Source organism: Entelurus aequoreus, linkage group LG20 (assembly GCF_033978785.1).
Source record: "Entelurus aequoreus isolate RoL-2023_Sb linkage group LG20, RoL_Eaeq_v1.1, whole genome shotgun sequence".
Classification (NCBI taxonomy): domain Eukaryota; kingdom Metazoa; phylum Chordata; class Actinopteri; order Syngnathiformes; family Syngnathidae; genus Entelurus; species Entelurus aequoreus.
In genome coordinates, this window is record NC_084750.1 from 17,324,578 (window position 1) to 17,339,319 (window position 14,742).

A 14,742-nucleotide genomic window follows, 5' to 3' on the forward strand; every position below is an offset into this window, starting at 1 on the left:
GGATATCACCACATGGGCTCAGGAACACTTCATAAAACCACTGTCAGTAACTACAGTTGGTCGCTACATCTGTAAGTGCAAGTTAAAACTACACTATGCAAAGCCAAAGCCATTTATCAACAACACCCAGAAACGCCGCTGGCTTCGCTGGGCCCGAGCTCATCTAAGATGGACTGATGCAAAGTGGAAAAGGGTTCTGTGGTCTGACGAGTCCACATTTCAAATTTTTTTTGGAAACTGTGGAGGTTGTGTCCTCCGGAACAAAGAGGAAAAGAACCATCCGGATTGTTCTAGGCGCAAAGTTCAAAACCCAGCATCGGTGATGGTGTGGGAGTGTATTAGTGCCCTAGAAATGGGTAAATTACAAATCTGTGAAGGCACCATTAATGCTGAAAGGTACATACAGGTTTTGGAACAACGTATGTTGCCATCCAAGCAACATTATCATGGACGCCCCTGCTTATTTCAGCAAGACAATGCCATCCACGTGTTACAACAGCGTGGCTTGATAGTAAACTAGACTGGCCTGCCTGTAGTCCAGACCTGTGTCCCATTGAAAATGTGTGCCGCAATATGAAGCCTAAAATACCACAACGGAGACCCCCGGACTGTTGAACAACTTAAGCTGTACATCAAGCAAGAATGGGAAAGAATTCCACCTGAAAAGCTTCAAAAATGTGTCTCTTCAGTTCCCAAAAGTTTACTGAGTGTTGTTAAAAGGAAAGGCCATGTAACACAGTGGTAAAAATGCCCCTGTGACAACTTTTTTGCAATGTGTTGCTGCCATTAAATTCTAAGTTAATGATTATTTGCCCCAAAAAAAATTAAGTTTCTCATTTTACAGTAAAAAACTGACACCTAAGATTTTTACTGTAAAAAAAACTATAGTACCGCTTTTCCATTTACAGTAAAATTCTGTAAAAGTTACCATAGATGATTCTGTAAAAGTGTGACAACTGAGTTGCCAGTGTTTTGTTGTGTCTGTAAAAACTATATAAATGCATAGGTAATTGTATTATAATATCAGGAGCTGAATTCTTATACATTTGTATTCATAAATTATTCACTTTAAAATGTGGCCCTCTGAGAGCAGCTACAACTGCGATACTGCCCTCAACGAAATATCTGCACTTTCCCAGCCTCTCTTTTGTGTCTTCATCTGCTTCATTTCTCACAATTGGATCAATTTGACACTTTTAACACACACAACCACACAAAGTGAGAAAAACAAAGTGTCTTTATTGTACTGAACATGCAATCGTACAGGGAAGAAACAGCCTATTACACCTACTGTACTCAGCTATCCCTGCAAAACTCTTTACAATAAGAAGATTAAGAAGAAATGGTTAGAATCATTCAGTTATTTACCCCGAAAAATGTAAATGATTCCGTAGAAAATAAAACAAGACAGCCCAGTGTGTCATTAAAATGGCAGAAATACTTTATTTCAAAACTAGCGGGATTATGCATGCATTTATGCAAAACACTAGCAAGGGGACTAATATTTGCATGAATACAAAATGCAGCGCTAATTCGGAGTTTGTCATACTGTGTCATCTATGCACTTGCTAGTTGTATAAATAAGTTATAGTGTCATTTCTTTGGGATGGTCGCATGCTGGTTCTGCAGACTCATTTCTAGAAACATCTGTAAGATATACAATTAATCATTTCCCGGCTAACGCCATCATGGCCAAACATGCAGTAATCATAACGGGCTCTAGATTGGTTCACCGTAACAAGCTAGACTAATGTTTTTGTATTGTATGTACACGACGCCGCGTTTGTGCATTTGTGTGTAAACATGTGGAGTCAGTCCGCGGTCAGGGGCTGAAGGTCTGTGTTGACTCATAGTCCGACATACACTTGGGTTTGATGCCTTTAGCGTTGTAGTAATCCACCACCTGGTTTGGGACTTCCGCCAGAACACTCTTTGCCAGGGCAGCTGGGGACGCCTGCCAATGCGGAGACAAGACACAGAGAGGGAAAGTGAATATGTTAAGGACTTACGCATCGCTGGTCATGCGTGACTCGAGTAGGCTGGAATCCACCGTTCGGTTTGATGCTGTCATAGGCCGAGCACAATGAGACTGACGTGATCAGACAAGCTTATACAGGGAAGACAAAAACGTCCAACATTGTGTCCTCTGAGTCCACTTGACGACACGGCACACTTTAAGACAAGGGCGTTCATACAGAAAAAATGTATACATTTTGTACAAAACCCAAAACCAGTGAAGCTGGTACGTTGTGTAAATGGTAAATAAAAACAGAATACAATGATTTGCAAATCCTTTTCAACCTATATTCAATTGAATAGACTGCAAAGACAAGATACTTAACGTTCGAACTGGAAAAGGTTGTTATTTTTTGCAAATATTAGCTCATTTGGAATTTGATGCCTGCAACATGTTTCAAAAAAGCTGGCAAAAGTGGCCAAAAAATACTGAGAATGTTGAGGAATGCTCATCAAACCCTTATTTGGAACATCCCACAGGTGAACAGGCTAATTGGGAACAGGTGGGTGCCATGATTGGGTATAAAAGCAGCTTCCATGAAATGCTCAGTCATTCACAAACAAGGATGGGGCGAGGGTCACCACTTTGTCAACAAATGCGTGAGCAAATTGTCCAACAGTTTAAGAACAACATTTCTCAACCAGCTATTGCAAGGAATTTAGGGATTTCACCATCTGCGGTCCGTAATATCATCAAAAGGTTCAGAGGATCTGGAGAAATCACTGCACGTAAGCGACGATATTACGGACCTTCGATCCTTCAGGCGGTACCACATCAAAAAGCGACGTCAGTGTGTAAAGGATATCACCACATGGACTCAGGAACACTTCAGAAAACCACTGTCAGTAACTACAGTTGGTCGCTACATCTGTAAGTGCAAGTTAAAACTCTACTATGCAAAGCCAAAGCCATTTATCAACAACACCCAGAAACGCAGCCGGCTTCGCTGGGCCCGAGCTCATCTAAGATGGACTGATGAAAAGTGTAAAAGTGTTCTGTGGTCTGACGAGTCCACATTTCAAATTGTTTTGGGAAAATGTGGACGTTGTGTCCTCCGGAACAAAGAGGAAAAGAACCATCCGGATTGTTCTAGGCACAAAGTTGAAAAGCCAGCATGTGTGATGGTATGGGGGTGTATTTGACAACTTTTTGCAATGTGTTCCTGCCATTAAATTCTAAGTTAATGATTATTTACAAAAAAAAAAAGAAGTTTCTCAGTTCGAACATGAAATATCTTGTCTTTGCAGTCTATTCAATTGAATATAAGTTGAAAAGGATTTGCAAATCTTTGTATTCTGTTTTTATTTACCATTTACACAATGTGCCAACTTCACTGGTTTTGTATTATATGTAGCCTATTATTTGTGCACTATTGACTAGTGATACACCAAAAATTTGGCACCGAAAAAATACTTTGCTCACGAAATCGGATGGTGTGATGACGTATCTGACTTTGAAGAAGAAGGGTTTTGGTCAGAGTTTGGATGGAAAAAAATGTAAAGACTCAAGTTAAATGTTATCCCAAAAATCAGGGGAGAAAGACAGTCTTAAAAAACAAGAGAAAAGAAGGTCAGCCACTGGTATTATTTTTTTCGTTCCTCTTATACTGATGTTTCCCTCAAGAGGCTTGAGGAAATGGGGACCTTGACCGGGACCCGGTAAGGATAGGCCTCAACCTCCTCAGCCTCAGCTTCAGGCTCAAAACACTTCAATTGAAGTCCATGATTGGGGGCTAATAGGTTATATTCCATCACGTGACTTCTGAAACTGAGTGGTGGGCCACCACGCCAATATGGCTACTGGGCAGCAAACCGAGCGTTAACTATCTGAGTACACAGAGAGTCGAGCTGATACGAGCAAAACATCAAACTATGCAACGGAATCTATCCCTATACGTTATCAAAATACATTTCTCTGGTTCTTTTGTAGATTTGATAAAGTGGACGATAAACTAGAATGTGATGAGATCTGTAAAAATCCACCCACAGCCATCACGGACGATTCTGTGGCTAAAAGTCTCTTTAAACTGAAGCCTAACAAAGCCACTGGCCCAGACGGCCTGAAAACCCGTCTACCTAAAGACTGTGCTCCTCAGCTAAAAGGAGTCTTTTCAAAGCTGTTTGATTCCCTTCTTGTCACAGGTGTGCCCAAATCTTGGAAATGTTCCATTATAAGGCCCTTACCAAAAAAGCCAAGGGCAAGCGAGCCTGAAGGTTTTAGGCTTATTGCCATAACCGCCAATTTGTGTAAAGCCATGGAGAGAGTTTTAGTTGATATTTCAACCAACAGAGTCCTTGAAATTATTCATTCTTCTTAAGTGGTTGGCAGGGGTAAACGTTGAAAATGGACTAATGCTCTGGATCGGCGGCTTTCTTTCTTGTGGCCCTCAAAGAGTTTGCGTGAACGACATTCTGTCAGGAGAGCTCATCATCTGCAGTGGCTGCCCCCAGGCTAGTCGCCTGTCCCCTTTGCTCTTCTCTCTTTTTACGATAACCATTTTAAACTGATCAAATACGCGGACGACATGGCTTTAGTTGGCCTGTTAAAGGAATCAGATCCTTCGGGTGAGGCGTCCTATCTTGCCCACACTAAGGTCTTCAAAGAATGGGTTCTGGAGAGCCAGCTAGTAATTAACGTGTCCGAAACAAAGGAACCTGTTGTTCACAAAAATACAGAAATGACAGCAGAATCAGTTGTAGTTGATGGCTAGCTCAGTGTTTTTCAACCTCTGTGCCGTGAGATACAGTCTGGTGTGCCGTGGGAGACCATGCAGTTTCACCTATTTGGGTTAAAAATATTTTTTGCAAACCAGTAATTATAATCTGCAAATAATGTGCCATTGTCTACCATGAATTGATTAACGTGGACCCCGACTTAAACAAGTTGAAAACCTTATTCGGGTGTTACCATTTAGTGGTCAGTTGTACGGAATATGTGCTGTACTGTGCAATCTACTAATAAAAGTTTCAATCAATCAAAAAAAATGTTGAGTGTCGGTGCTGTCTAGAGCTCGGCAGAGTAACCATGTTATACCATACCATATCAGTAGATGGAAGCCGGTAGCTAATTGCTTTGTAGATGTCGGGAACACATCGTGTGAGACGACGATGGTTTGTCTTGATCACAATATGCAGGCGACAGCGGGAGGCAGCGTGCAGGTAAAAAGGTATCTAATGCTTGAACCAAAAATAAACAAAAGGTGCCCCTAAGAAAAGGCATTGAAGCTTAGGGAAGGCTATGCAGAACGAAACTAAAACTGAACTGGCTACAAAGTAAACAAAAACAGAATGCTGGACGACAGCAAAGACTTACTGTGGAGCAGAGACGGCGTCCACAAAGTACATGACATGACAATCAACAATGTCCACACAAAAAAAAGATAGCAGCAACTTAAATATTCTTGATTGCTAAAACAAAGCAGGTGCGGGGAATAGCGCTCAAAGGAAGACATGAAACTGCTACAGGAAAATACCAACAAAACAGGAAAAGCCACCAAAATAGGAGCGCAAGACAAGAACTAAAACATGCACGCACGGGAAAACACTAAAAAAGTCAAAATAAGTCTCGCCGTGATGTGACAAGTCGTGACAGTACACCTACTTTGAGACAAGAGCTATAGTGATGCATGCTTGGTTATGGTTTAAAGTCATATCCAACAATTGCGACAACGACTTTTTATTGTCAACTGAGTTTCATTTTTTAATGATATCTGCTGGTGGTGTGCCTCCGGATTATTTCAATGAAAAAAATGCGCCTCGGCTCACAAAAGGTTGACAAACACTGGTCTAGCTTGTTGAATCTGTGGAAGCATTCAAATATCTTGGTCCAGTCCTTGATAGTCGTCTTTGCTTTCCTGAAAACACTGACTTTATATTCAATAAATGTTCCCAGCGACTTAGTCTTCTAAGATTAAGTGGTCTTGGTGTGAGAACGAGTTTATTGTGCACACATTGAGAGTGTTTTAACATTTTCTCTCCGTGCTTGGTTTGGTCACTTAGATTAAAACTTAGACTTAGACTTCCTTTTATTGTCATTCAAATTTCAACTTTACAGTACAGATAAGAACGACATTTTGTTGCATTAGCTCGTTGTAGTGCAGGACAAAAGAGCAATAAAGTGCAGATATAAATAAATAGATTACTGTACAGATAAATGTATTGCACTTTTGCATATGCATCTACGTTTATGGATGTATGTTGACCTGTAAGTGTAAATACAAATTACACAGAATAGTTACAATGGCTCGTAAATTTGTGGGACCATTCCAAAAGCCTCTGGGACACATATACAGGATTGGCAGACGACTCACATCCTCTGTGCTGTCAGTTTGAGCGCATGAAGTCAGGGAGGCGCTCTAGAGCTCCACTTGACATAAGTCCTTTTTAAAAAGTATTTTATCCCAAATGCCGTTGCCATTCTTAATGTGACCAAGTGAACTAATCCACAATTGACCTGAACTGCTATACTTTTATGTTTTACCGATACTCTTTTTGATCCTAATTTACAGATACCGTATTTTTCGGGACTATAAGGCGCACTTAAAATCCTTTCATTTTCTCAGAAATCGACAGTGCGCCTTATAACCCAGTGCGCCTAATGTACGGCATGATTCTGGTTGTGCTTACCGACCTCGAGGCAATTTTTTTTGGTACATGTTATAATGATAAGTGTGACCAGTAGATGTCAGGCACACATAAGAGATACGTGTAAACTGCAAGATGATGCAAGTAAACAACACCAAAACTTTAAATGTTCCATTGAAAATATAGAATGTTACACACAGCGCTCAAAAATCTGTCAAAATGTTTTTAGTACGACATCGGTAAGCTGCACCGCTTGATGGATTGTCGGCGAATTAAACATGGGAATGGAATGGGTTATACCAGGGGTCACCAACGCGGTGCCCGCGGGCACCAGGTAGCCCGTAAGGACCAGATGAGTAGCCCGCTGGCCTGTTCTAAAAATAGCTCAAATAGCAGCACTTACCAGTAAGCTGCCTCTATTTTTGAAATTGTATTTATTTACTAGCAAGCTGGTCTCGCTTTGATCAACATTTTTAATTCTAAGAGAGACAAAACTCAAATAGAATTTGAAAATCCAAGAAAATATTTTAAAGACTTGGTCTTCACTAACTGACAAAGAAACAGATAACAGATTTGGTGTCCAGTTCAAAGTGTGACATGATTTATTTAAAAATTTGAGAGTTGACTTTTGTATTTTACATTATTATATGTACAAACATGGTGCAAAGTAATTCATGATTTGTTAAAAAATGTTAGTGGCTAGCTAGTTACAATGGGATATTGTGATTTCACAAGACTGTCTTAGAAGTGATCATTTGAAAATGTTCAATTTGAAAAATGTGCACTTAGAGAAAATATAAAAATAAAGTGTTGCATATTGATATTTATCTGTTACTATATATATTTATTGTGAGAAATCATTAAGATGATCAGTGTTTCCACAAAGATAAATATAATTAATTATTAATAATAACATAGAGTTAAAGGTAAATTGAGCAAATTGGCTATTTCTGGCAATTTATTTAAGTGTGTATCAAAATGGTAGCCCTTCGCATTAATCAGTACCCAAGAAGTAGCTCTTGGTTTCAAAAAGGTTGGTGACCCCTGGGTTATACTATGTGGAGGGGGCCGTGGCCTGTGGGCCTGCCGCGGAACGGGGTGTGCCAGGACCGGCCTCGAAGACAGCGACACGTGAGTAGATGGCCCAGATGGGCCTTGTTATCTAATCACCTGTCGCCTTTATTAGCAGCAGCCGGAATGAGACACGCTGTTGGAGTTGGAGGTGCTGATGAGCGGATACTCAGAAAAAGACATTTTGCTAGAAAGCAAAGTCCTTGCACTATTTATGAAAATAAAACAGTGTTGTACCCTGAAATCCGGGCTCTCGTGGCAGTGTGTGGTGGTCCGAGGAACCCACTAGAGGGCAACCTCTACATACTTGTATAGCGCTTTTCTACCAAAATATAACTAAAGATGTCAACATTGTGTATGTGCTGAAAGTGCTGCCTTTGGTAAAAACTTAACTCTTTTAGGTTTTGCTCACATTTGCTTTCTTTTATTTAGACTCGCCGAGTTGGTGGTTGACGAAACACTCTTTAAGAACTCCGAAACAAGATAAAATACAAATAATAGCAAGATCATTCTTCAATGCTAAACGCTAAAAGTACATCAATCAAACCTTTAACGAAATGATTACTGCAAACTTCTGCATTCTTCGACTGTGCTCCCTTGGTCTGGAGTACCTGCCACCTTTCTCGTCGTCTTTCGTAAAATCTTGCACTCTTTGGCCCTTCTTGATTACCACTCGAGGAACTCTGAAGAAACTTTTAGCATTTTCGCGATTTGAACCTTTCCAACAGCCTTAAACAGCGCAAGGATAGGGCATTTTTCTTTAAGAAAGGCAAAATGCCACCCAGACCGCTATGACAACAGACGTTCGCTTGCCCACCACTTCGAGCCTCGCATAGTTAATGAGCCAGATGTTGACCTTAATTAGTCTTTTTTGTCAGGGGAATCCAAATGCAAAATCTTAAGACTCAGAACTTGAATCAGAGCCATCTAGCAAAAAAGCCATGTTTGTCCAAAGTAGTTTAAAATCATATTGTTCTTTTTTGCTCATGTTAACCGTATCAGTTTTGAAGTAATCATGGACCAGGGTGACAAAAAATGCAATAAGTGATCAAAATAATAGTTTTACATGCCTTCTTTATGAGAAATGTGTGTCAGTAGTGTAAGGCTATGTCTACACTAAGCCGGATAACCCCTTAAACGAATAATTATTTAGCCTAAGCCCCGTTTCAGCCACACTAAACCAGCAGTTAAGGTTACCCTCCTCTGACAATTTTTTACATGGCTAAGTGTGCCGTGTATTTCTTGAATCTCCGGCTCCTAGCTTTGTATGGACTCATTGATCGTTTACAAACTGAGTTCGGAGAGGAAGGAAGTGACGCCAGAAAGACCGCGCCCCACACGGGAAGTGACGTCAGAAAGAACGCGCCACAGCCAGCTTCATAATAAAGCGGTTTCGTAACTCGGAGCTAACCACTGGAACTATGAGGGCGAGTCATCCAGACATGCCCGTGTTTCTCATTCTTCTACATGTACAGACGCTTGTGGAAATCACACATGAATACCTTAAGAGAAAGCAATTGCAGCTATTTGGGATACAACACTTCTCAGACGGCATGACAACTTTCCAATGTCCAGGTCAGCTGTGATTCTACTTACCGAAAAACTTTGTCCATTTGTCGAAGGAGAGTCAACGAGAATGCGGGCTCCCGTGGATGTGATAAAAAAGGTAGCGTGTGCTTTGTATTACCTGGTCGTCGAGGGAAGACTAACTAAGGAAAACGGCGAATGCTTTTGGACTGGCAAAGCAGACTGTATCAGTTATTGTCCGCCATGTATGTCGCAGACTCAACGTCTAGGTCTAGAGTATATAAAGTCACCAAAAAGGAATGGACAATGAAGGTGAAGGCAAAAGAGTGAGGAGTGTCCTGACCAGATATCTAGATCCCTAGATTGATTGTTGTCAAATGTTCTTTGTCACATTGTGTACTTTCATGTCCAATAAAGATTTGATTAATTTATGATGGCCCAGGTGGTCTACATAACATGTAATGGTGTTTTTTTTGGTCAAAATGTTGCTTAGATGATGTTTTACAGATCATCTTCAAGCCGCTTTCTGACAGTCGCTTTAGGATGCGCCGTTTTGTGGGCGGTCTTAATTACGTGGCTCACCTTCGACAACGTCTTCTCCCCGTCATCTTTGTTGTAGCGGTGTAGCGTGCAAGGACGGGAGTGGAAGAATTGTCAAAAGATGGAGCTAACTGTTTTAATGACATTCAGACTTTACTTCAATTAATAACGGAGCAGCATCTTCTCATCCGTGGCTCACTAGTGCAACAACCACAACAACAATGCCAGAAATGTGTCCCGTGAAAAACCGTCTGACCGGAACTCTCTAATAACTAACTTTCCTTGGGTGATTAATGTAAACTCACTACACCGGTATTTTTTAGTGCTTTCATGGCGAGTTTACTGACAGATATAAGTAAGAACTTTACACTACCGTATTTCCTTGAATTGGCGCAGGGAATATAGTATTCGCACGTCTAGAATTACTGCCGGGTCAAACTCGTTTCTCAAAATAATTAACGCATGCTTGGCCTTATCGCCGGTTCATTATTAACGCCGGATCAAATTCGTTTCGCAAAATATCAATTTTATTATCGCATGTCTATAATTTTCGCCGGGTCAAACTCGTTTCGCAAAATATTTAGCATATGTCTAGAACTTCCGCCGGGTCAAATTCGTTACGTCACGAGTGACGCTTAACTGTCCTCATTTTCAAAATGGAGGAAGCTGATTTCAGTAGTTTACAATCGCACAAAGGAAAAAAGATAAAGAGCTATTCACTAGGATTTAAGGTCCAAGCTATTGAATACCGGTACGGTATGCTAAAAAGAACAGTAAGCAGCTATGTTTTATTAATATACCGTAGCTGCGTGTGTCAAATACGGTATGAGTCATTAAATTACTCCCGCCTCCTGGTGGTATAGGGCGCTAGTGATCCTTCTTGCGACTTCCGGTACTGCAGAAGAAGTGACAACACGCAGCAACAGATCGTCTTTTTTTTCCTCTCGCCTGAACTTTTAACATGGAGGATTACATACCGGTATCTAAAATAAAACAGTTTTCTAAACTGGACTTTCAATCGAAGCAGGAGGTAATAATTAAAGGAATATCTCCATCGAGACAGAGAGACTTTTAAAACTGAAGAAAGAAAATAAGAAAGACTTCTATAAACAAGTTATCGATGCTTTTGGTCAGAAGGAGCTGCAAATGGACTCCATTAATAAGTACAGGTAAGACCATAATAACGTTTTTTTTATTAAATGTGCTTTTCATGATGGTATGCTTACATCACACTCAAAGCGCACGCCTAAATTTACCGCATTCCTTTTGGTAAACGCCGGAGTGAGAAGAGGTTTTAAAATAATTAGCGCATGCACGGCCATCCCGCAGGCTTTCGGTAAACGCCGGAGTGACAGGAGGTTTTAAATTAATTAGCGCCCCTGCGGCTATTCAAGGAAATACGGTACTTTATATTAGAAATGGCAAAAGCGGAGGATGAATGTCACATAACGAGAAGATAGAGAAAAAGAAGAAGCTTATCGACTACAAAGAAGGATGCGCGCACATTTTCAGTACTTATGCAGATCCCAAATATAGAACAGCAGGTACCAGAAGGTAAGAAAAGTTGCTTTTGCATAATGTCGCGAAACAAAACGCCAGATAATATGTCTTACCTTATACACACACCATAATAATACTCCTATGTTGAAGCACAGTACAATCCATCAAGCGGTGCGGCTTCATAGCTTACCAAAGTCGTACTAAAACATCCATCCATCCATCCATTTTCTACCGCTTGTCCCGTTTGGGGTCGCGGGGGGGGGGTCTGGAGCCTATCTCAGCTGCATTCAGGCGGAAGGCGGGGTACACCCTGGACAAGTCGCCACCTCATCGCATGGCCGTACTAAAACATTTCGATAGATTTTTGAGCGCCGTGTGTAATGTTCCACATTTTCAATGGAACATATAACATTTTGGTGTTGTTTACTTGAGTCATATTGCAGTCTACACGTATCTCTTACGTGTGACTGCCATCACATTGCAGTCTACACGTCTCTCTTATGTGTGACTGCCATCATATTGCAGTCTACACGTGTCTCTTATGTGTGACTGCCATCATATTGCAGTCCACACGTGTGTCTCGTGTGTGACTGCCACCTACTGGTCGCACTTATCATTTCCCCATGTACCAAATAAATTAGCTTCGAGGTCATTAAGCTCAACCAAAATGATTCCGTACATTAGGCGCACTGTCGAGTTTTGAGAAGATGAACGGATTTTAAGTGCGCCTTATAGTCCAAAAAATACGGTATCCATGCTAAAATTGAGATTAGTACATGTACATATTGTATATACACCCCCGTCCCCTCTCTCTCTTTCTCTCTTCCCCCCCACATGTTTTGTATGTATTGTTTTTCAAATCACCTGACTGTGTATATGTACATAATTTATCAATTTTTTTAACGTAATTTTTTTATATACACTACCGTTCAAAAGTTTGGGGTCACATTGAAATGTCCTTATTTTTGAAAGAAAAGCACTGTACTTTTCAATGAAGATAACTTTAAACTAGTCTTAACTTTAAAGAAATACACTCTATATCAGGGGTCGGCAACCCAAAATGTTGAAAGAGCCACATTGGACCAAAAATACAAAAACAAATCTGTCTGGAGCCGCAACAAATTAGAAGCCATAATACAAACAGATAGTGTGTCATGAGATATACATTGAATTAAGATGACTTAAAGGAAACTAAATGAGCTCAAATATAGCTACAAATGAGGCATAATGATGCAATATGTACATATAGCTAGCCTAAATAGCATGTTAGCATCGATTAGCTTGTAGTCATGCAGTGACCAAATATGTCTGATTAGCACTCCACACAAGTCAATAACATCAACAAAACTCACCTTTGTGTATTCACGCACAACGTTAAAAGTTTGGCGGACAAAATGAGACAGAAAAAGAAGTGGCATAAAACACGTCCTAGAAAGTCGGAGAAAGTTATACATTGTAAACAAATTAAGGTGAGTTCAAGGACCGCCAAAATTAGTAGGACAAAACGGCGCTCGCCAAATGCTCGAATCAGTGAAGCATGTTTAATATAAACAGTGTGCTTTATAACAATTAGGGAGGTTTGTGTCATGTTTATCCTCCTACAGTAACCATATTAAAACAAAAAATATATTTTTTTCCCCCTCATCTTTTTCCATTTTTCATACATTTTTAAAAAGCTTCAGAGAGCCACTAGGGCGGCGCTAAAGAGCTGCATGCGGCTTTAGAGCCGGGGGTTGCCGACCCCTGCTCTATACATTGCTAATGTGGTAAATGACTATTCCAGCTGCAAATGTCTGGTTTTTGGTGCAATATCTACATAGGTGTATAGAGGCCCATTTCCAGCAACTATCACTCCAGTGTTCTAATGGTACAATGTGTTTGCTCATTGGCTCAGAAGGCTAATTGATGATTAGAAAACCCTTGTGCAATCATGTTCACACATCTGAAAACAGTTTAGCTTGTTACAGAAGCTACAAAACTGACCTTCCTTTGAGCAGATTGAGTTTCTGGAGCATCACATTTGTGGGGTCAATTAAACGCTCAAAATGGCCAGAAAAAGAGAACTTTCATCTGAAACTCGACAGTCTATTCTTGTTCTTAGAAATGAAGGCTATTCCACAAAATTGTTTGGGTGACCCCAAACTTTTGAACGGTAGTGTACATGTTACAGATTATATATATTTTATATTTGAATGTATCAAATGTGATGAATATTTAATGGGCCACAATTGAAACAAGCCTTTTGGCTTTTTGTGCCATCCATTTGCCTTTTTAAAGCATTACATGGATTCAATTCTTTGACATGTCAATAAACTTCTCAATCAATCAATCAATCAATCAGTCAATCACTAAAAATAAAATAGTTAAATTTATAGAAATACATCTTAAAGTCTTGCCAAGTAGTAAATAATTTACAGTGTGCGGTTTAATACTCCATATTTGCATATTATCTTGCACACTAAAAACCTCAAAGTCACTCTTTTGTTCTCCATCTTGAGACCAAAACCTGTGCCCCCTCTCACTCCTCTGATTTCCAGGCTGGCTGGTGTGCCCTCCTACCTGATACATCCAAACTCTGCCTGTCACACACTCTCTCGGTCGTCTTAATCCCCTTTGAAAAGGGACGACAGAGCAGAAAATCACCTCTCCACCTCTGTCACACACTCCCTTGCTCCCTTTTGTCATTAGCTCTGCTCTCCTGTTGACCCACTCCGTCCACGCTCCAACCAACCATGCCCTTCCTCCATGTTCCTCCTGTTTACTTCATCTTTCCGCGTGTCTTTCTATCAATATGTTCATATCTTCCTGCTCACGCCCACATTTATTGAAGCCTCCACCTAGCCCAGCCATCCACAAACACACACACACACTTTCTGTTTGGTTAGAGCGTAATTGCTTGATTTTTCAACCTGCCACAGAGCAAACTTAGCGTAACAAATGCAGCCAAACAGGCCCTGTCAAAGCCTGACTAAATCAATGCCACTGCACACACCAACACGCACAGACGGATCACGGATGTGCTTATTACGCCCACACACACCGCATTTGGCCGTCATAGTTCAGCTTGCTCAGAGAGAAAAGAAAGTTACAATCAGACAGTCAGAATCCCACTTTAATCTGCCAGAGAAGGTACCGAGGGCCATTCTCATTCTCCCTGTGGCTCGTTTTTTTATTGGCCATCAGCATATTTTAAGACTGATATTAACTCATTATTAGTGATATATATACAAACCCCAAAACCAGTGAAGTTGTCGCGTTGTGTAAATGGTAAATAAAAACAATGATTTGCAAATCCTTTTCAACTTATATTCAATTAAATAGACTGCAAAGACAAGATACTTAACGTTCAAACTGGAAAACTTAGTTATTTTTTGCCAATTTTAGCTCATTTGGAATTTGATGCCTGCAACATGTTACAAAAAAAGCTGGCACAAGTGGCAAAAAAGACTGAGAAAGTTGAGGAATGCTCATCAAACACTTATTTGGAACATCCCACAGGTGAAC

The 14,742-nt window shown here is 40.5% G+C and overlaps 1 protein-coding gene and 1 long non-coding RNA gene across 3 annotated transcripts in view; one reads left to right on the forward strand and one right to left on the reverse strand.

The window, feature by feature from the left end:
- LOC133635975 (uncharacterized) overlaps nucleotides 1-14,742 on the forward strand; it is a 36,859-nt gene that overhangs the window by 16,268 nt on the left and 5,849 nt on the right. The gene's annotated exons all lie outside the window — the stretch shown is intronic.
- Nucleotides 1,220-14,742, reverse strand: part of LOC133635973 (copine-4-like) — a 98,361-nt gene continuing 84,838 nt past the window's right edge. For both annotated transcript variants that reach the window (XM_062029513.1, XM_062029514.1), the window contains exon 16: nucleotides 1,220-1,954. In XM_062029513.1, the coding sequence (XP_061885497.1) occupies nucleotides 1,823-1,954 (132 nt within the window). In that variant the 3' untranslated portion in view covers nucleotides 1,220-1,822. The remainder of the gene's footprint in view (nucleotides 1,955-14,742) is intronic.